Consider the following 23307-nt stretch of genomic DNA (forward strand, 5'->3'; position numbering starts at 1 on the left):
AAGAGCAGGCAGCAGCTCTCCTACCTTCCATTTGGCAGACGATGAGTAAGCTGCCAGACCTTTCTTGCCTCACTGAAACAAGCTGCATGACAGATGGGCATGTCATCATAAATAAAAATAGATCGTTGTAGTTCAAGACAGCTCCGAGCATGATTTCCACATTGCTTTTCCCCAGGCTGCTGCCAAGAAATGCAGTGAGCACTGTGCATCAAATCCCTTAGTCTGCACAGGAATTAATGCTGGAAAAATTAATTCCGATTTAAGTTTTAAAATTTCAAAACTACATGTGCTTTGCAAGGAAACGTTGGTTGCACAGAGAAGTGCTGCTCGGTTTGGTCAGTCAGGCAGTGCAGTCTCTGAAGTGTGGCTGCAGCACTGAGCTGCTGGATGTGAGCTGCCAGCACAGCCTCTTTGTACCTCTGTGCCCCTCTGATCCCTCTGTCCCCAGCCCAGCTGCCCACGGAGTCTTTGCAGAGAGGCTGCTGTGCTGCCCAGCTGTGCCAGTGCCTCGTGGCACTGCATGTGAGAATCCATCACTGAAGAGATGGCAGTCTGCATTCCCCTGCTGGGGTAAGCAATGGGTACTTCCAGCAGGGAATGTGCTTTTCAGTTGTTTCCTGCCCGTGGTCACAGATTATCCAAAGAACTCTGGTCTGATATTTATATACAACGAAAAAAAAATACTTAAAGGGATCTTAGATTCTATATGCACCTTACCACCACTAAATTAATTCCTGCCTTCTTCTACCTTATTACCTTACAGAACCTAATAATGACATTTCCTAAGTAGATAACCATCAGTGCTGCTGCTTTACAGCTGTCTAGTTCTCTGAAAAGTTCCTGTTCAGATCAATGATTCACTGACTTCCATGTAAGGAAAATCAGACCCTTAATCTGCAAGGAAGTGTGGTGTCAGTTACAATGTGCAAGGCCCAAACCATCAAAAGCATGTAAATCATCAACAAACAGTTTCTGTATTTAGCTGCCCCACTTTATAAATAATGAATAACTAGTTGGTGTATGATTTAATCTTGAAATATTTTATTAAGCACTGATAATAATGCAGAAGTCCATGTAATAAAACAACTTTAGAGAAAAAAGCTAAGTTAAAAGTCAGTTGCTATAAATATTGCACTTAGAATTCTTATTTTACGTACAAAACTCCTTAAAAAAACTGGACAGTTATAAATTACCATCTTCCAAGTAATTGCAATTTGTATGTTTGAGATCAGATGGCTGCACATCTTCAGCTTTCAGCCTTGGGAGGGTCTGTTTGTATCTTGCACGTGCAATGGATTTCACTCTGTGCCAGGTGTGCTTATGTGGACAGGAGGGAAGGAAGGGGCAGCGTGGCTGTACTGTTGGCAGTCAGTTGCATTTCCATGGCTTATGCTAAATTAAAATGATTTTCAAGACAGGTGATAGAACACAGCTGCAGAGTTCAATTTTGACATGTTTTGTTTTTCAAGGCATTTAGGATCTTTGAGTTCTTAGTCTTAAAACTCATAACGAAGCTGTTGGGAAAGACTTTGCCTCTACCATCTTCTTCTACCTGGCCCATGATGATGTAGTTTAAACCTGGAAAGCAGAGAATGACATTACAAGACAGAAACCTGGGACATCCTTGGTCAGTATAGTTCTTTACCTGTGGTTTCTTTCATTTCACTGTTTGTTACCAACGCCTTCCAACATTTTTCCTTCCTACCTGCAACACTTACCCATCTTTGCCATGCTTGTTGCACCACAAACTGCAGTTATGTAAAAATCAAGCAGATACACAGCTAAGTGCCTACTACATAATGAAATATACAGGGGATAGTCTTTAAATGTAGACTGTCAGGTGAGAGGCACCAGGAGTGCCTATCAGCACTGGATAACCTAACCATTGTCACCCAGGGTGGAGTAAGTTTCAATTAGTTTGCATATTTTCACATCTTCTCAGCTTGTAGGGTAATGCCCTTAAGCGATAACACACTTAAATCCTTTCATTCCCTTTTCCCTCCCCAGAGACATAAATATTTTTCAGATATATACAAAAGCATTCAGGCAACTTGGGCTTAATGAGTGGTAAGGCCTGGCATTGGACAATTCAATTGGATCTGTGATTTTTATGCCTTAGAAGGGTTGGGCATTTGCAAGGTCTTGGGGTGGTATCACAGGGATATAAACAGAAAAGTTCAGCTATTAAGTAATGGCTCTTAAATAATTCATTGAGATTTAGGATGAGAAACAGAAGTGTGTGGTTTGGAGCCAGAAGTCTGCCTAAAAGAAGACAGTTTGTTCAACCAAGAACATTATTACGTCTCCCAATATGTAGTTTTCAGATAACTAAAGGCAAAAGCTAATCTCTGATCATAATTTTTCACTTTGTTACTGCCCACTTTGAGTTAATATGCTTAAGCACTGGTAGTATCTGGAATGATACCAGGGGTTTTTTTGATGCTTATTAAATTATTTTTACTGTTTCCTGCTATGGCTCTGTTTATGTTCTCATGTTCTACCTGTTTACTTACGAGGCAGAGCCAACAACAGTTTTATTTTTTACTTAGTTACTTCAATAGGAAATACTCTCAGTATTTCTTTTAACACCTTTACCACAATTAACTGGGATTTATGTTGGTTGATCTCTGTATATTATTTAAGGTAGCTTTTAGCAGTACTGGCTGTTTGTAGATATAAAGTGGGCTTAATACTATGAGTATTTCTGTAAAGCTGTAAATACATTCAGGAGATGCACAACAGTGGAACTTGTTGGTTTCTGCCATTTCCTGAGATACTGCTCTTCTAGGTTTGGCAGGCTGTTGTCTTTCCCTTCCAAACAATTGTGTATAAAAACTAGCTCCAAAATTCATACATGTAAACACAAAATCTATCTCAGCTTCATCTGAGAGACCCAAATCAGATTTTATATTGCATCATGTGGCTTTTAAAGAAAAAAGGTTTTCAAACTCCTGTGACATATGTGAGCCCAATCCTTTTCCAGTAAAACAGAACAATGCAATAAACCCCTGGGTTACTGGTTATTTGAAATTGACTGTAATACTAACTGCTGATTATAGAAAAACAACCACGGTAATTGTACTGATTTTTGTGGCCATATTTCAAGTAGTTTTTATAACTGTTATCTTTTATAAACACACAAAGCAGTTATTCCTGTGTACTTACCTCTCCTGATGAGAGGACACTGCTTACACACAACAAGAATCTTGGCACTCATGTTCTTGCCAGCTTGTTGGATTGCTAAATTTCCCTCCTTATATACATTAATGATGGATATTGTTGCATGTAGGCTGCCAGCCCGCGTTACTGCTGTCATTACAGTTCCAGTTATTACTAGAAAAAAAAGCATTTGATATATTTGGTACATTTTTATTATTTTTAGACATAAATTTTGAGGCATCATAAAAACTTAATAAGTACATTAGTCCCTAATGAGGAAACAAACAGTACTGGGAACACTTACTAAAAATATGAGTATCACTGCTAATAAACTCACTACTGTCAAATTTTGGTGGCACCAAATATGAAATTGTTCTACAATGTGTCAGTCTCGTGCAAGCCCAGTTCTGTGATTTCAATTAAACAGTACAATTTGACTTTTAATGAGTCATTTTCAAAAAAGATTTCAGTATTAACATGGGAAAATACCCTGACAACTGAGCAGATCAGCAGTGACAAGGCCGTGCTAATACATGGCAGACACAGTTTTTCCTGACTGATTTCTGTCTGTGTACAGGAAGCAGTGCTTGCAGGCTCCCATCCCTTCTGATTTCTTTTCAAAGCATTTTGGAAGTGTACACACCATACTGTGAAACAGTCACAGGGACAGCATAACATGTATTGGTTGCTTACAGAAAATGGAGATGACAGTACAGTAACTGCCTTGATGAATCCTGGGGTTGTCTTACGTTGTCATTTGCTTCTCACACTGAGAAGGTTTATTTGTCTCAGATATCTGAGCAGTGCCTATTTCAGAATATCTCCAAGAATGCACTGAGTGAAACAGATACTAATGTCAGATACATACATAAGGTGATGTAAAAATATTAGCCTATAGATTAATGAACTCAGAACTGCATCTGGGAAAATTTCCTTGAGTCTAAAAACACAGTAGAAAATGAATAATTAGAAAGAAACTTTGCTTCCTTACCAAAGTTGCTTGAACAATAATTGCTTTCCAAAGTCCCACTCCTTTTACACTTCTGCTGGCACAGAGCAACTGTAGGTTTCACAGCTTTTTGAAGAGCAAAACATAAATTGAAATTGAAATGAAGCATTTGATACACATGAAAAGCACTATGTTCAAAAAAAGACAAGAAAGCTGAATAATCCTGATGCATGAACTAGACCTGGCATTTCAGGGGATGAGCACCACAGTACCAATATTCCTTTTCTCTGCTGTCAACTCCAGTCATCTTCTCAGGTGTCTCAGCTGTGCCTGTTCTAGTGGCCTGAGAGGATGGGGTGGTACCCAAGATTTGGGTGGCATCTGAAATCTGTCCCTGCTGCTGCCACACAGCCCTAGCAGAGCACCTGAAGTACACAACATGATGTTACAGTCACATTTCCCAGGGAGGGGTGGCCTTTTATTGGAAATTACTGCACTGTGATGAAAGGGATCAGAGTTCAAATTCCTGACCTCTTTTTCACAAATTTTTCACATAGCTTCATGTCAGGTAGTGTTGCATAGTTTTTCTTCATGACATTTTGAAACACAATGTTTGAAGTGTGTATTTAACATTAGGGATTGACATTTCTGAAATTGAATGCTTTGTTTATAAACAACTGAATACACTTGGCATCTTTCTCCTGCTTGGGTGGATGTTCATAGTCTTTGTACATCATTCCATGTAACATGTTGGGATGCAGTACTTTTAAGGTTTTTATGTCCTTTGCAAATTTGTTTGGAAGTAGTCAGTGACATAGATATTGGAAACATTGGTGACATTGACAGATTTAAAAAAAACCCCACAGATCCCTACATAGCCTTCATTTCCAAGAAAAACTAAATTAGTTATGACAAGTACCTTTGCAGGTTTTAACTTTAAAATGGAGCATTTTGCATTATTCCTATAGTTTTTGAAAAAATAACTGTTAACTTTCAATCAGTAATTTATACTTTTATACTTGTACTTCTTTTTAATTGAATATTTTCCCAAGTTTCTAAGAATGAGCTAAATGATATTGAAATTACTTTGTCTTTAGTGCAATGTCTGTGACTGTTAGAAGATCTGCGCTGCTTTCAAATCCAAAGTTTAAAGGTTGGGCTTCATAGTTTTTTATTTATTTTGGGCTGGTTTGCTTCTTTTTTTCTCCAGTCTTCTTGCTATTTGAGTTTTTAGAAAGTTAAATGCCTCCCCCAAGGAAAAGTGTTTTAAAGAACAAGTTACTGTGTCAATGGTACAGGTCTGGCAAGTGCTTCCTATCTCAATGCTACACACAGCACACCAAAATTTAAGAATTTAATGTTCCTTCAGTCTTTTAAGTTAGTGTCTCTTTTCTAAATTTAAAACTGGGATTATGCATTACAAAATATTCTTGTCTGGTCCTTTTAGGGCACATTTTTCTTTCTTTTTTTGCAGTTTAATAACTGTTGTTTGGTGACCAACTTTGCTATGACTTGTCAGCAGAGGCTGTCTATTGTTTGTAAGGTACTTTAGCAAAACATGAACTGGAGAAGAACTGAAATAGATGTTTAGTTGCCTGCTACTTTACACGTAGGCACACAGAGAGGAAAATGCTTGACTTTATCCAATGATCTAAGGAAGTCAAATACCTCACCACAGGTACTGGATTAATCTTCATTACTTTTACAAATGTATTTATAGCATTTATTTTTTCCTGCAAGTACTAATATTTTTATGTTACATATAGACTGACGTAATTCTTAAAAGAGCCTACTAAAGTTTAATATTTTATTCATGGAGTTCTGTGCAAGTTTAAACAGGTCTGATTTGCAAGATGATGAGTCTGAACTGGACACTTGTGAATGCAAATGATTGCTCAGAAATGTAAGTGAACATGTCACTGAGGTTTGGTTTGCTTTGGTTTGTTTTGAAGATCAGAAATGCCTACACTGTGCAAAACTGATGACACCTTGAAAGGACTTCTTATTTCTGCCTGCCTGACAAGTCCTTTTGAACACTCTGCCTCTGCTGTCCTCTCTCAGATGAATCAGCTTGTTTTTATTTTCTAACACTGATGCTGTCATGAAAATTGATTTGGAGTACATTAGTAAAGTTCACCTCCCTTGGCTGTGCAAACCCTGAACAGGGTTACTGACAGCCTGGGTTACTTGTGACCAAGTGTCTTGTGACCAACGTAGTTAACAAGTGCTTTAGAGTGAAGAAGAGCTGAATTATTCATTGTTAGAGTCACATCAGAATGATTTACAAGTCACTATGATTTCATTTTTTTAATGTTTATTTTCATCTGTTTTAAATACCTTATTAGCAGTATTAAAGCACCACAGCTTCTTGGTTTCCTGCCAACAAAGCCATTGCTGCCCTGATTTTTGATGTGTTTTAAGTACAAATCAGGTTATGTCTTGCAAAAACATCATAAATAATTTGGTCTTCTGCTATAATTGTATCTGAAATGCCTCACATTCAGGTTATAGAAATTCTAAGAATTTATTCCTTCAGTATCTCAGTAATGAGGTATTTTTGGCAATACCTTCAGAGAAATCCAGCTCTGATCTTTCATATATGCTGTCTAGCCTTAAATATAAAAGGAGACTTATTTTTAGTGAGACACATTTCTCTGTAAGTTCCAATCCCTGAATATTTTCAAATAAAAATTATTCTAGGGGAGTGTCATATTGACAGGGTGTTGACAGGATCTGAAGAGGGCTCAGGAGGCTTCCATACCAATTTTGCTTGATCTTAGTAAGTATATGAAGAAAAATACACTAAGATTTTTACATATCAACTTGTATAGAAGAAAGAGTTCCTTTAAATAAAACTATTTCTCAAAATATTTGGAACCTTTTATTCAAAAGAATTTAGCTTATCCATTCTTCTATGGAATGTGCTAGTTAACTGTCCAAAATTGAGAAGAGACAGGAAAATTCTCTCAGGTGGAGTAAGTTACTTTTACTCTGAACTCTTGCCTGGATAGATTTCCATTAATAATGTGAAGTGGACTCCCCCTTGAGTATATTCTGGTACTCCCTGAAGAATATAAATTTTAGTTAATTCCTTCAACATTTAAAATACTAACACACCATAAATCTTGAATTTTTAATATAATTTCTATTTTGCATTTCTGTAACTCCCTCCTTGTCCTTGAATAATTAATTTTTATAGGAAATAAAATAAAGCCAGTAAGACTTACTTGAGGTAGCAGGTAATGTTGTGGTTGTAGGCAGAGCTGTAGTTGTGGGTAACTTTTTTGGTCTAAATTTATAATGGCCAATAAAACCATCAGCTGTTAAGCTTAAATCAGATAAAAACTGAACGAGCAACTCATTTTTCTCAGACAGAATAGGCCTAAAATAGAAAACCAGAATAAAATATATCCATTCTTTTGCATGTCAAAGCCAAAAAGCATTAATAACATTCTTTAAAAAAGACCACTTCAGACTAGTACTGAAAAACATCCTTCTTTGCTGGCATGTCACACTGGTGTTTTGAGGATGAAAATAATTTCCATTAATCACCTAAAACTCTGATTCCTGAAGTTTATGCCAATATGAGTATTGTTAAATTCTTCTGTGTGACTTCATTGCAGACTTCACTTCCATGAAATTGGTCAGATTAGGAAAGTGGGAAAATACATTGAAGAAATTCTCAGTACACAGGGGAAGTAAGTAAACGGGGTTTTTTTAAAATTTGGGTTTGTTTAATGAAAAAGATACTGCACAATTAGAAGGGCTGTGAAAATTCATTAAGTATTGCATTCTGCAACTCTTCAACAAGCCCACCAAAAAATAAAAGGTTTTGGGTTATTATTTCTGGGGGCTCACTTTTTGTCAATGATTGGATGTTGATGACCAAGGACTTCTTCAAAACACTTAATGAGGTCTTTGAAGTACAAACTTGTCATTGTTTCCCATTTTTTTTGGCAGACTATCCAAAATCAGTTTACTCTGATGGCTGGGGCTGACACAACCCAAAGGAAGCAGCTGGTTAACTGGAACTCTGGATTTACAGCTGCCAGGGTGGTTGCCCAGATCAGCCTTTCCTTGCTGCAGTATTGACACAGCCTGTGGATGCAGGAGGGCACTGAGGATCAGCTGCCAAGAGCTTTGTTCTGCTTCCTGAACACCAGGGCTACAAGGCCAAACCTGAAAATCAGACCCAGACTGTGTATCCTGTCTTTTTACAAAGGGCCCAGGGGAAAATGAGTCAGATAAAGTGAGGAATGAGCCAAGGGGGAGAGAGCTCAGCTGGATCCTTGCACTTCAGTATCTATAACCAAAACACACATTTGGTGGTAATGTTCAGCCACCATTACAGTATCAGCAGCATTGGGATGAGCACGGGTGGTGGTACACAGGGCTCTAATGAGGCTTGTGGGACACGAGATTGTTCATTTGGAGGTAGAAAACACCATGTTTAATTTCAAAATTAAAATATTTCAGAAGCCTTGACAGCACAGTTAGCAAAATGACACACAGTGGCAGTGAAGTTGACAATTAAGGGAAGTTACTTACGCTGGTGGACTGTCCCCACAGTACTTCCCAATTCTTTTAGCATCATTGATTTCCCCACCATTAAACACTGCAACGTAGTCATATCTGCAGTAGTTGTCCCTCTCCACATCAAACTTCTCGAACTTTAACTCTATTAGCTAAAGGGAAAATGGAAACAACTCATTAAGGTTTTGACATGCAGAGTTTATTAATACTTCTTGTAGTAAGTGACAGCTTCATATGAAGTACTATTTATTATTTCTTTTGATAAAGGAAAATTCCTTAATCTACTTAATTGTAAAGTATTTCAATCCACATGACCTCTCCAACATAATAATAGTTCAGCATATGCTTCTAATATTCTGTAAAATGTTTTCTTCTCATAAGTATGCAAGTAACTTCTGATTAAGTTATTTTTATGAGTGGATGTTAGTAGGTGTTAGGTGTTACAATGCTCTTAAAATAACTACAGCAAGTGTAAGCAACAGAAAGTGAGTTTTTAATGTCATTGCATCATTCAAGATACGCTAAAGAAAAAGCAAAGGTGAAGTTTGTATGAGACATTTCACTGACTGCATTAACAGCAGGCCCTAAATCACTGTGGTTGCCAATGCTGTGTATACTTGATGCACAATTTAAAAAAATAGAAATTAAAATATTGATAGAAAGAAAATTAGCAAAGCGTAAAAATAAACCCCAGAGAAAGTAAGCACTTAAAAGAATACTGTTTCCATGTCAGATTTCCATAATTGTTGAGGCTTTACAAGTCATAAACGTGAATTAGTATTGTTCTGTATTCCCAGTACTTATGCTATTATCTCAAATGACTTTTATTTATGGAATTTTCTGCTTAAGGAAAGAAAATAATGTACAAGGAAACAGAAACAGAATCTACTACTCTGAAATGAAGTTCTGCAGAATGACTCTGTCAGTCATGTGTGGCAAGGAAGGGAAACACAACCTAACTGCTGCATGGAAACAGAGCTTATATATGCATTTAGGTTGCTGCTTCAGATGAAGCACAACTATTTAAATCACCTTCCCATAAATAGCACAAATAAGGCTTGAATGACAAGAATGATTTGTGCTGATTGTAGATCAACCTTTATCAAGATCTGACTCAAACAAAGATGGTGTTAAATTTTCTAAGACTATACAAAGAAAAATAAGTACATGGCATGTACTTTATTTGATTACTGACACAGTAAAGGTTGTCTTGTTCAACGTTCATAGTAACCATAGCCTGTTATCACCTCATTTCTTAGTTTTGCATGGATATAGTTTTGCACTATTAAGATGTTTAAGGCATAATTTTGTTTCCTGTGAAGTATGAGTAACCTTGGGGGACTTGATTTCAGAGATGACTAACAGGCTTGTTTCAAAACCCTCAGTATCATGATGAAAAAATGCACTTTAAATGGAAATACCCATCTGAATAACATGCTTGTGATCAAAAAAAGATGGTATAGAAAGTAATGCAGCTGGGAATAGAAAGGCTAAATTTTTCCATACCAGGCAAAGCAGCCATAATATCTACTTTACTATTGTTCAATAAGTGTACTTTGCTCTAGTAAGTATTTCATGGCAGAGTAGAAGCTCTTCATGATCAGGAGAAGCTCCTTCATCTTCTGTAATAAATTAATTATTGGTTTATATTTGAAGCAACAAAACAAAGAGTGCCTTGTTTTATTGCTCCTGTGCTTATGAAAGGGAAATACAGACAACAACACCTAAATTCTGGCAAATGGAAGACTGGGGAGCTTTTTTCTGTGCAGTTTGAAGAGAGATGCTTATTCACTACTTCATGGAAAATGGCTTTTGTCACTGTCAAAATTCTGCCTTTTTCCATGCAAAAACCACTGTTACAGTACATGAATAATATATATTTGGAAACAGGTAGATTTATGGAATAGAATCATCAAAAGGCACAGGATATAATGCCCTTATTTTTATGCTGATATAGCCTCTCTCAAATCTTCTCTACAAGCTTAGAAAAAGTTCTTAGCTTATCTAGAGACACTTGGAAAGAACCAAAGTAATCTGCAGTTTACAGATAAGGGTTTAAAATCACTGCCTATCTATAGGATTGTTAAATGATCTGTATCTAGCAAACAAGGAACGTGGATTAGAAAGGACTACAGGAAAGACTAAGCTGACATCTTGCTTCAGTTCAAGGGAGGAACTGTCTTGGTAAATGGAAAAGAAGGAAAGATCAGAAGAATATATTTATTTGGGGCAGCTTTTTTTATTTCAAGGATTAGTTATGAGCAGAAGATGAAGAGGAAAGTCATCTTTATATGTAAATGAATTTTAAAAGCTGGATGAGGCAAGAAAAGCGACCTACCAAACAAGCTTGTCAACCAAAACATTCGATCGTTGTAGACCTCCTTCTAAAATACAGAACAGATGGCTCAGCAGCAACCACAAAATGTGCAGCTAGGATTGAGATCCGCCCTACAGTGCAGGGAGCACACTTGTGTTTGCCATGCACAGCACAAGAGCCCCCTCACTCTGCTGTCACATCTCCTCAGCTCTAATGAAGTGGTAACATATGCTCTCGTGGCATCTGGCTAATTAGGCAAGCATGTTATGCGATGGAGCCTTCAAAATACGAAATAAAAAACCACCTGCTTTTATTAAATTTAATCAGCTCTACCTGGGTACCTCAGTAAGAAACTGCAGCAACACCAAAAATGCTCACACATGCTTAGACTTAAATGCAGCACTGGTCATCATGATGTTTGGTGCTGAGACCATCACCTGCACTAACTTAATTTGCATGGTATTTTTTGAACTAAGAAAGTAATTTTTAAACCCTCCCTGGCTTAGAAGCCTCAGCAGTCACAGACGTTTTAATGGGTTCCATTTAGGGGACTGTACCAGTGCGCGGCCCTCTGAGGAGGCACAGGAGTGACCGGGGCGATCCAGCACAGGCAGGCGGGACGCGGGACCGCGGCTGTGCCCGTGCTCGCTGGCCCTGGAGCCGCTGTGCCACTGCAGTGTCCGGGCAGGGTCCCTGCAGGCACTGGAAGCTCAGCTGTGCCAGCGGTGCCACTGCAGTGTCCCGGGCAGGGTCCCTGCAGGCCCTGGGAGCCCAGCTGTGCCAGCGGTGCCACTGCAGTGTCCCGGGCAGGGTCCCTGCAGGCCCTGGGAGCTCAGCTGTGCCAGCGGTGCCACTGCAGCGTCCCGGGCAGGGTCCCTGCAGGCCCTGGGAGCTCAGCTGTGCCAGCGGTGCCACTGCAGCGTCCCGGGCAGGGTCCCTGCAGGCCCTGGGAGCTCAGCTGGGCCAGCAGCGCGATGGCAGCGCCTTACCTGGTTCTTCGGGGCCACGATGTGCCAGGAGCAGGTGACTCCCGCGGGGTAGTCCCGCTCTGGCCAGTTGGGCGTGTGGAAGGATCCCGACGGCTTCTCCAGCCGGCCCCCGCAGTACTGGTCCCCTGCAGAGAGCGCAGCGCGGGCCCTGAGCGCCGCCGGAGCTGCCGCCCCTCGGGTGCCGCAGGGCCGCGCTGAGGGGCCCGGCCGCGGCCTCCGCCTCAGCCGGGGGCACCTCTGGGACACACAGTTCATAAAGAAAACAGAACACGCAGAGAGAAGCACCCCTGCAAACACGGGGGCTGGAGGGGAGGAGAACCGCGGGTACCGCAGGAGCCCTCCCGCAGCCCACGGCGGTGGGGCTGACAGGCACCCCCCAAGGAACTGCAGCCTGGGGAGCGCTCTCCATGGAGAGGGGCTTCTGCTTCCGTATCTCCTGCCCTCAGTTCCAAACTAAAAACTCCATCAGGTATGAAATCCTTATTTACAATATTACTGTGAACCTTCTTGTAAAATTAACTGTAAATTCAAAGAATTCTCATTTAGTTTCTCAGTTCTCAATCACTGTGTTTTAATATACATTTCAAGAAGCTATCAATACAAGGTTACAACTGGAAGGCCTGATAAGTTACTAATTTTTTTTTACTCATATTTTCTGTTCTAAAAATTGTTAAGTTTCTGTTCCTTTTCTGATACCTACTAAGCACTGGAGTGATACTCAACTACTGCTCAACTATCTTCATACATTATGTATTTTAAACCAAACATCTCATTCCAAAACAGTAAGAGTCAATTCAGAACCTGCTGTAGTGTACACCAAGTTAGGGTGACTTCCCCTTCTTTATAACATTTACCTGTTGAATTTCATCTGCCCTTTTAATGACTAGCTATTACCAGTCTACTACTAGGTACACTTCTTCCACTGCTCTTACACTTGTCAGCCTTTCTCTTTACTACTTGATGAAGATGGCTAAACAGCTACACTTCGCTATTTGCTAAACAAGGTAATTAATAAATATGTTGAATAGCACAATCCTTAATATCTCTGGGACCACATCTTTTTAAGCATTAATGTGGCTCTGGATAGAGCTGTGTTATATTTGTCTTCAGCACGTAAGTAATGGGTAATTACCTCTTTCATGTGGTTCTGCTGCAGAAAACTTTGCAATGAATCCACTCCCAGCAGTGTTAGCATCTGAGGTCATCTGCACCAGCATTTTATTGCTGCTGGACACGAGGGCCCCTGGTTTGACAGTGCCACAGAACCTGCCGATGCGCTGCCCGCTGGCGTGGCCGCTGTAGATGTCCACAAAATCGTACCGGCACAGGCTGTCGCTCTCCAGGTCCAAATAGCGGAAAGAAAGAACCACCACCTTTCCCTCTGGGACCTGCAAAGAGGGGGAGGGAGGGAGAGAGAATCTGGAAGTGTCACCACATACCTACTGCATCCCACTGTGTGCATGACTGTTTTCATACCCTTCACTTCTGTCAGATGAGCTCTTTTGTCAAATATATTCCAGGCAAAGCAGTTTTTAAAGTAACTTGCACTAATCCTAAATGCAAAGCTCTGCCCATCCCTTGCCATTATCTTCTTTCTGATCCAGAGTATCCTCTAGTGAGGCTCATGCAGTTAATTATAAACCAGTTCAGCTTGGTGTGTTTCTCTTATTTTCTGCTGGAAGTATAGAATCAGCCATGCACCTCCCTGTATAGAATCCTCCTTGTCACCAAGTGAGGTGAGGAGGGTGAGAGGAATATGAAAAAAAATGGAACAAACAATTTACCATTTTAAACAAATGGCCTCTCTTTCTGATTTGCATTACCAAGTTTCATAGTTTGAAGGATTTTTTTAAAATTTACTGACATACATCTCACATTTATAAATAAAATTGGAAACTTTATGGCTAACACTGTACAACCCTAATATTTAGTTACTGGAGTGGGGGCAGTGAAAGAATTGCATTTGGAAAGACAATGTAAAACTATAAAGAGAATTCAAAAGAACCATTAGTGGATGTCCTCAGTATAGAAGAGAGTTTTGTTTTCTGAAATATCTGAGGAAACATAAGACAGGGCAAATCTTCTTACATGTCTGCATCTGTGGACATTGCAAAAGAGACAAGAGCACGGAGAAGGATGTAAATTAAGACAACATAATATTTTACATGGAGGAGAATATTTCCTGGGATACAGTTACAAGCTTTTAAGAGAAAAAGCAGCATGCTGAGAAGTGAAAACTGTTCTAATAAAGCACTTAATGCTATGTAACATCTGAAGAAGGGAAACGGTATTTTAAAGTATAGAGAGACCTTAGACAGGCAAGTGTAATTATCTGCATTCAATCCATATCATGGTAGAGTGGTTAGCTATTAAAATAATTGCAGCTGTTCTGCTTTACTGAGACACTACTATAATTTTCTGCTTTAAACACACACTTAATATATCTGCATTAAGTTCATATTTAAGCCACGTTATTTAAAAGTTCATGAATTTTTTTCATTCCTTAACAGTGACTCATTTTAAAACACTGTTTTGAAATAAACTAAAACAAAACTGTTCCTATATGAAATTGTCAAACTGTTTAACATTGAGTCTCAACAGTTAAAATCTGCTTGTCAAGTATAGATGGAAGTGCTATAAATGGAAGCGAGTGCTTTAACCCACAGAAGATACTGATAGAGGCAGCAGCTCCAGATGTACTGAAAAATGTGCTGTAGCTGTGTTCAGATGACTCACTCGTGTGGCTGCTCTTATGTCCAGTGCTGATACTGATCCTGCGGCAGGACAGACTTCTCCTTCAGCTGTTCCCACTGCCTGACCAGCTCCACGACAGTTCTTGCTGCTGGTTTCAGAGAATTTTTCTTTTAAGTTCTAAGTTCTCTCAAAAATGCATTCAGGGCCCCTGTGCTGATACATATCACTGCTACTGCTACTGCTAAAAAACCACCTACCCTTGAATTTATTCCTTGAATTACTGCTCTCATATCTAAATCTCTTATTGCATTCACTTGTCTTCTGGTCTGAATCACTAAGGAGCATTAAGGTGTGGTCATTTTAACAGAAAATGAGCTAAAATGAATTTGGTATTCCTGCCAAAGACCTGAATATTATTTATGTTTATACTGCAGACTCTGTGTCACTGGACAAGTCAGTTCAGAAATGCAGACAGTAAAATTAGTTAGATAAAGTCAAACTTGGGCAGTTAGAAGCATTTTTTCCAGAAGTATGTCTGTAAAATTGCATGTGCTCTTTGGGGTGGAACAGTCATTTTCATAAGTTTGTACAACTGGTATGACAGGACACAAATGGGGTGACCTTTAAAGGTTATAATATTTTAAAATAGAATATCATGCTTACAGTTAAGTTTGTCCAGCATATTCCACAACCGTGTCTTGTAGCTTTGGCTAAAACTTGCCCATCTTTAAAGGTATTTCCCCTTTTCCTTCCCCTGTTTTTGAAAGCTGAACAGACGTTGCTCTAGCATATTAGATCAAACAGTTTTATCAGTCCTTACGAGATTTTTCCCAACTTTCTCAGCCTGAATTGCTTCTTTGAATATACCTGCTCTCTCCCAGAGTTTGAAGAAGGAAGTGGAAATGTGAGAGGTGGCTGGTCCTGGGGTAAGTAAAGGTCTTTTTGCTGTCCTTGTAAACTTGCATTCAGATTTAGCCAAGTGCTTACCCCGCAGTGATGCTGGTGGTGCTCACTGACAGCTTTGTTCCAGGAGCGCCCGGCCCAGCCCTGCTCCACTCACAGCAGCCCCGAGGCTCTCCCTCCTGCCCCTGGACATTCCCTGCCCTGTGCTGCCCCTCGACAGAGGGAACCAGACAGGACACAGGGCCCAGAGCAGGATGAGAGGAGCTGGCCAAGCTGCCAAACCCCAAACTGCAGCCAGCCCTCCACTCAAGTCCTACATTTTCTGGTTCATAGTATCATTCTGTGCAGTCTTCTGCTTCCTTCTCCCCTCTCTACCACTGGCTATACTACACTATACAACATTACACTTTCTAATTATATTTCATTGTAGCTTTTATTCTCTGCTTCTGTCAGTTTAGTCTATTTGAACTTGGTCAAGACTGTTCCCCATAGATGTACTGACTTCTGTTTCATGACAGTCTGTAAAAAAACATGTTGGAAAAACACAGCCATGTGGTCATGAAGGTTTAACAAGGAGCCTGCTGCAGGTTTTTGTTATCAGAATAATCCTTGCTTGTGTTTAGCTGAATTTGGGAGGTAAGTCATGTAGAGAAATGTGGCAGGCCCTTAATTACAGTCACTACTTACTTCTATTACTTTTATTTTAAAAATATACTTGCTTATTAAAATATTTGTCCTTCACAAAAATAACAAATTTGTTCCATTATGTTAAATCCCTTTAGCATTTTGTGCTCTGACTAGATGACAATCAGAAGTGCAGACGATGGTGGTTCCACTTTCTGGCAGCAGCTGTTCCAGCTTGCAGCTACTCCCAAGAAATCTTGTGCCAAACACAGGAATCTTTACAAAACTGTACTTTCCTTTGATTTCTACCATTTCGCTTCTTTAAATGTTGAGAACTAATGTGCTAAAAACTGCCAATGATTATCCCAGGACATTTAAAATATTGTTCCATGCGAAACACAGGGGAGCAAGCACAGACCAACATGACTCAGTATTGTTTACTTTGAGCCACATCTGAGCCTGATGCAGTAAGAAGATGGGATACCTCAGAGGAAGAACTGGAAGGAATTCAGCTCTTAAAAGAAAAGAAAAAAAAAAAGGAGGGAGGAGTCAAAGGAAGAATGATGTGATGCTTCCTCTGCAGGGTGTGCCTTATTTTTGTTTTATCCATCCAGCTGGTATCGTTCAACAACAGAGGCACTTCATCCTCTGCCTCTCCTTGTCACAAAGAGGGCAACCAACCCATACTCACTCTCTGCTTCCCTTCTTATTTTAACTCTATGAGCTTCTTTAGGTTCAAAAACTATGACGCTAAACTAATGGTAAGGATCCCTTACTCCTATGGAAGGCTAAGGAAATTTTGAGAGGGAATTTTTGTAGAGGATAATTCCCTAAAGTCACCTGTGTAGATCACTAACCTCTTCATAAGGGCATGATTATTCCATATATACAATACACCACAAAATAAGGTCCTGAGATTGATTATTGATTAAGTGAAATATCTGCAATGAATGATAACCAAAACCAAAGTTCAGTTACCTTTAAAGCAGTGAAACTGTTTTACTGCTGTTGTTCTGACAGAATACAAAGCCCTCTTCATCTAAATTACGTGGTTTAGACTATTTACTTTGAAGATAATCTTTCTGGGGGAGGAATTCCATTAATTGCTAACTTTCATAAATATATTTTGCCTAACTTTTAGACCTATATTGGGGTGAATATATTTTGATATATGTTTAATACAAAGATGCTTATTGTATGTTTTGCTATAGCAGTCCCAGGTAGAGTTGAGAAATACATCAGCTACCTGCAAGCCAAATGTAATATTTCTCTCTACTGAGACTGAATGTGGAAGTTATTTGGGGTTACATCCCAGGAAGAACCATGATTTCTGCCTAGTTGCTTGTTCTCTATCTCCAATTTTAAAAATTTGAATTAACTTGCTCTTCCTGACAAGGACATTAGATTCTGTTCACCTCTTTCTTTTCTGGCAATACAGCCAATGTGTAAAGACCTATTTTCTACTGGAAGGGCAGTTTTACAATGACATAGGGAAATGAATGCTTAAAACATAGAAAAAATTATTTTAAATATTCTGTTCTCTCAGGGCAGATTCCCAACTGCCCTGATAAGTAAATTTTTCAAACTTTGCTTACTGTCAGCAAACCTGCTGGAATGCAGCTCCTGAACCTATAAAAACATTACGTTACATAACTCTGACAGTAAGTATTATTGCACATAAAGTTGTTGCAGTTTTATGGGAACTAAGCAGTCTGCCAGAAGAGCACAGGACAGCAGTCCAGATTCTCGGACTATGTGACACATTTATGTGAGGTGATGGCCAAGAAGGATTACAGAGTATTAAAAGTAAGTGTATATGACATATTTTAGATAAAGCTATACACATTAGTATAGGAAAGGAAATAGCTCTACAAATGACTTCCCAGCAAAGCCAGCGAAAAGCTGCTGGGTAGTCTGCCAAGGTTGTAATAGAACCACAAGCATGTGCTGAACACTTCTTAGAGCTCTTAGAATAGAGAAGCTGTTTTCTTTAGCCAGCTCTAAAAGTCCCAGTCTCTTGAAATAACAGAACCATAATTGAGTTAGAGAGATTCTTCCAGCTTTAGCAAACTAGTTGGAAAGCTTTCAGATTATACCTGAATGCTACATTGCTTTATCTGTATTACCTGTAATGTTTCTAAACCTATTTTCCTCTAAAGAACAAATTAGCTCTCATTCTGCCCCCCACTGCATTTCTAGTACAGATGATGAGATCCTGTAGTTGAGAAAACAACAGCTTCATGACCCAGACACAAAAGGAATCAACATCTCTTCCAGTCTTGCAGACTTGTCAGATCCTGCATTAGCAGAGTGTTTTCAGGAAAGTGTTCACAGCCCTTGGCTAAAACGGACAGGCAAATGTCTTAATCACTTTCTAAGACCAGATGCTAAATGAGGAAGACTAACAGTAACTACAGAGTATTTCTTCATGGCAGTGTAACTGGCTTTCTTACTTGGGTGCTATTGCAAGCTATTCTGAGCCTCAGCAATATTTGGTGAAAGGATTTTGTTGTTTAAATTCAGGCTAACCAGACCCTTGAGAGTACCACTGTGCTGCAGTTTGGTAAACCATGGTCTTTTTAAAGAGAATACAGGCTTAGTCTTGCAAGTTTATTAGTCCTTGCCTTCTCTACATCCTTCCTGCACACCCAAAAGACACAGAGTGTTCTACAGTTGATGGGGGAAAAGAAATCAGCTTGGCTTAGTGAACATTATTGTTTAATACAACAGGGGTTAACTTGGGTGAGGGCAGAAGCAAGCCTGGACTGTTCCAGCTGTGCAGCCTTTCTCTGGCTTTGGGCAAACTACAGAGGACAAGCAGGAGGCAGTCAAATGGCAGCAAGCAGAAATCTGGGAGTCAGGATGATCATGAAATGATAGAAGCCATCGAGTTCCTCCCATTGTCAGGAAAGCTCAAGTGCAGACACAGCTCTGCTACAGCTTTCTAGTAAAGCTTCTCACCATGCCCAGGCTCACCTGGATGCTGGCATCTCATTAGCAACAGCCACATAAAGTCTGCAATGAAACCACTCTGTAGGGACTTTCTAAGTAAAATAATTTGTTCTCCCTCTACCTCCTGTATATGAAGGGCAGATACATGGTATGATTCAGTAATTGCTTCTTTAGTGCTGCCTCCATTTGTTATCTAAGTTTTTCATGGTAAAAACTTCATGCTCTTATAAGCAAAATTATTATTTCCCTCCAGATTCAATTTTGAACATCTAATACCAAGTTATATTGTAAAACTAACTTTGTGTTTTTTCTCTTTTATTTAAGGCATGTATGTATGATTCCAAATGCAATTTGCATCTGCTCTTCAGATTGCAAGGTGGACCATGCTGATTGCTGTCACCTCAGCCCAATGGCAAGGAAAGAAGTTTATGGGCATACACTGTGTTTGACATCCTCTTCTGGATGAGGTCAGACAGATCAAAGGTAACTCTAACTAGGCCCCAATAATAACACAACAGAAAGGTGCAGAAAGCAACTCTGCAGCTTCACTGGGATCTTTCAGATTAAACGATTAAAATCACATCACTCATTTGGTACGAGAGTTGTTCTAAACTGAACAGTGTAAACAGATCAATGTCTCCTGCTTTGCGTCAGCATCTCTGTAGTAGCAGGAAACAATTATCCTGTTATGGATGCTGAAAACCTGATCAGAGACAGAAATCAGGCAACAGCCAAGGCTGTGTGAAATTAAGCCACACAGCTTTCTCACAGTGGCCTGGGAAAGTGTGAGGAGGAATCCAAAACAATCCTTGGAAGGTGAAAGACCGTTAGCAGGTGGTGTTTTTCTAACTTGTTATTTACTTGGAAAAACAGTCAAAGGGTGTTGTTCTGAGTGTCCAATTATTTCTTGTTTGAATTTGTCTATATAAAAGACAATGTAAAATAAAGTCTGGCTCTTTGCTGTCTGAGAATAAAGAGTCAGCGTCGTTGTTCTACTGCCACCCGAACCAGACAACAACATCCTGTGAACTCCTACTCTCCTGCCAACACCTAGCCTGTGATAGAGTCTTTCAGCTGACGTTGTCTTTAGTGATCCTGTCAACACACAGAATAACTTATTTTTCTATGCCGCCTTATTATTTCTGTAGGCCCAAATGTCAGAAGAGCTCTTGGTGAACCATGCCTAAAAAAGAGAGGAAATTTGGGGGGCAGTTTCAGAGGGTTTAATTAGTGCAGATGTGAGGAGAAGTAATCATTCACTCACATCCCCTTCTCTGAGTCTGTGGATAATGACATCCAGGAGTCCTAGTTGTTTCATGGAATCTGTTGTCCATGAATATGATATCTCTGCCCTACAGTGTCATTTCAGCATCAAAATATCAATTGTACCACATGGTTCCATTTCACATAGTCATTTATAAACGTAACAACACTTCCCTACTGCTGTCAGCCTATGACAGACTCCAGATGTCCTGGCTGGCAGAACACTGCTAGCAGCACACTTCAAGCAAACCTGCCTGAATTTTTTGGGTTTGATTGAAACTTTTTGTATGTCTTCTTGCCAAGAAATTTTGCTTTTCATAATTGCCACCTCAAATCTTTTCTTTGATAGAACTCACTATTGCTTTCCACAGTGACAGAAGGAGAGATGTTTGCTTGTAAGTGGGTTAATTCAAAACAATTAGAGGTGCATCAGGGAAGTCAATGAAAACTTGCTTCTGACATGAGGCAAGGCCAGTTCTGTTTCAGCTGCTATTATCATATTACACCAACCCTAAAAAGCTCCAGATAGCTGAGCTACTTCGAGTTACTGAGTTCATTATTGCACATATGTTAGCCCATGCAAAACACAGTTTAACAACAAATAGCTGTTCATTGTCTTCAGCACTGATTTTGTGGTATTAAAAGTTCTTACTGTGATCTTCCAGGTACATTTGCTGTTTGGTGGGTAGACACCAGGAAATCCTTCACTCCCAATAAACCCAGACTCTCCAGATACAACTCCTCCACATGTAAATGTAGGCCTGAGAATAATTGGAAAAAAAATTATATCATTTATTCTTTGTATAAAAGGAACAAACTGTCTCAACAGCTTAAATACTTAAAACTATTGCTAACATGAAACATTTAATTATTTAAATACATGACCATGAAACATTTTAATTATTTAAATTTAAAATCACTATTGACATAGAATGTGCAATTTAATGTGTGAACTTAGGTGTAGAAAAAATTAACTACTTGGGCCTTATTCTGGATAGGCACAGACTGTTATCCCTCCCTCCTTTTTTACTTCCTAAGAGCAGCAGTGTGCCAGTGTGACACATCATTTCAAATTGCTGTTATAATGGAAAAATAATTATTAAAGTCATTAGCAATGACTTTTTATAGTACATATAATAGTAGTTAAAACAGCACTGATATAAAAATTAATTCTCATTCCTTTCTATGCTTTGAATTTATGTGTTTTAATCAAGGAAGTCTCTTTTTTGTACCTCAGCAGCACAAACCACACCATGCGGAGCCCTGTGGCCCAGCTGTGCTCAGGGCTCCGCTCAGGTGCTGGTGCCGGCTCTGGACATGCGGGGAGCTCTGAAAAACCTGTGTGGAACCACTGCTGCTGCTGAGGACACGAGGGTGAGAGATCGCCCTGCCCAGCTTTAGACACGGGGATGCCTCACTCTGTTACACCGTTATGCTAGAGAGGTTACAGATTACAGACACCGGGCTGCCCTCGCAGGGTCCCGTGGGAAATGCTCCTGCCTTGAGGCAGTCACGGGCACGGAAACACCCGCGCACCCCACGGAGGCACGGTAGGAACGCGACTGCGGGGCACCAAGGGAGGGGCAGGGGCGCGGGACCGTGCGGGGACAGCGGGACCTGGTACCCGTGCGGGGACGGCGGGGGGCGGGACCTGTGCGAGCTGTGCGGTACCTGTGCGGGGACAGAGGAGCGCGGGACCCGTGCGGGGACGGCGGGACCCGTGCGGGGACAGAGGAGCGCGGGACCCGTGCGGGGACGGCGGGACCCGTGCGGGGACAGAGGAGCGCGGGAGCCGTGCGGGGACAGCGGGACCCGTGCGGGGACGGCGGGGGGCGGTACCTGTGCGGGGGGGCGGCGGGACGCGCCGCCGCCAGCAGCGGCAGAGGCGGCAGCAGCAGCAGCAGCAGCAGCACCAGCGGGACGGCGGGCGGCATCTCAGGGCGGCAGCGGAGACTGGGGCAAGGCTGGGGCCGCGGAGCCGCTACTCCGACCGCCTCCTGCTCCTCCTGTGGCTGCCGGGGCCGGGGGAGGAGGGAAAGGCTTCCGCGGCCCTCCGCCCCCAGGGCAGGGCAGGGGCTCGGGCAGGGCCGCCCTCTCTCCCGGCGTGGGGCGCGGGCGCTGCCCCGGGTGTGCCCGGCCCCGCCCCGGTGCCTCCCGCGGGCTGCGGGCCGGGCCCGGGGCAGCCCCGGCTCCGCGCACTTGGCGCCTGCGGGGGTGCCCGGGGCTGCCCGGGGGCAGCGCGGCCCCGCCTGAGCCCGCAGCCCCCCGCGCCGCCCCGCTGCTGTCCTCAGGTGGCACAGTGCGGGGGTTTGTCCTGGCCATGAATGAACTCAGTGTGCAATCGTCTGCACCTCCGCCAAAGCTTGAAAAATAGTAATGCTGCTTTGAAATTTCTTCTTTATTTAAATTCTAAAGTAAACTTGAAATGCTTCGTTTTGTTTACCAGTGGGTAATCCTGACCCATTTAGTAGCCTTTTCGCTCTGGGCTGTGAAGGATACTCTTTAAAAGGCTGTGGCAGAACATACAGTGATGAACTCAACACTTGGGTGTTTTACAGGATTTGGGCCAAAGTTGTTTGACTGAGAAAAAAAAAAAAATGAAAAATTAAGTCAGTGTTCTTATTTTGACCACAGTATTCTCATTGAACGTGGCATTTGAAAATCCCCACATTGTTAATGCTGTTGAACAATGACATACAGATTATCACATCAATATGCAATAATTTATGTTCTGAGTATTGCTTTTAAAAGAACCTGTTCCTCTTACTGTTTTTAAGTGCTTCTTCCCATATGTGCCTCTGGCAGAAGAAAGAGGTAAGTCTCTAGAAGTGTTCAGGCACAGCCGATTGAACAAAGACTTGAGGAACTAAACAGAAATTCTCCTGCATATATGGCAGAAGATAAGCCCATTCTCTTATTTTTAG

At 41.0% G+C, this 23307-nt stretch overlaps 1 protein-coding gene across 1 annotated transcript; it reads right to left on the reverse strand.

The window, feature by feature from the left end:
• Positions 1-1019: 1019 nt before the first annotated feature.
• On the reverse strand, positions 1020-22479 carry PCOLCE2 (procollagen C-endopeptidase enhancer 2). The gene is made up of 9 exons (XM_063408455.1): positions 22223-22479; positions 21036-21144; positions 13080-13335; positions 11948-12072; positions 8657-8793; positions 7336-7490; positions 4151-4234; positions 3166-3333; positions 1020-1578 (listed from the first exon to the last, which is right to left on the reverse strand). Exons 1-9 carry the CDS (start codon positions 22315-22317, stop codon positions 1442-1444), a joined length of 1266 nt encoding a protein of 421 aa, XP_063264525.1. The 5' UTR covers positions 22318-22479; the 3' UTR covers positions 1020-1441.
• Positions 22480-23307: the final 828 nt, after the last annotated feature.

Source organism: Prinia subflava, chromosome 11, assembly GCF_021018805.1.
Source record: "Prinia subflava isolate CZ2003 ecotype Zambia chromosome 11, Cam_Psub_1.2, whole genome shotgun sequence".
Taxonomy (NCBI): Eukaryota; Metazoa; Chordata; class Aves; order Passeriformes; family Cisticolidae; genus Prinia; species Prinia subflava.

Coding starts and splice junctions, on each gene's coding strand:
- PCOLCE2 (XM_063408455.1), bottom strand. CDS start 22,317: ATGCCGCCCGCCGTCCCGCTGGTGCTGCTGCTGCTGCTGCTGCTGCCG. Junction 21,145..22,222: donor CCCGCCGCCCCCCCGCACAG/GTACCGCCCCCC, acceptor AATTATTCTCAG/GCCTACATTTACATGTGGAG. Junction 13,336..21,035: donor AATGTACCTGGAAGATCACA/GTAAGAACTTTT, acceptor CCCTCTTTGCAG/GTCCCAGAGGGAAAGGTGGT.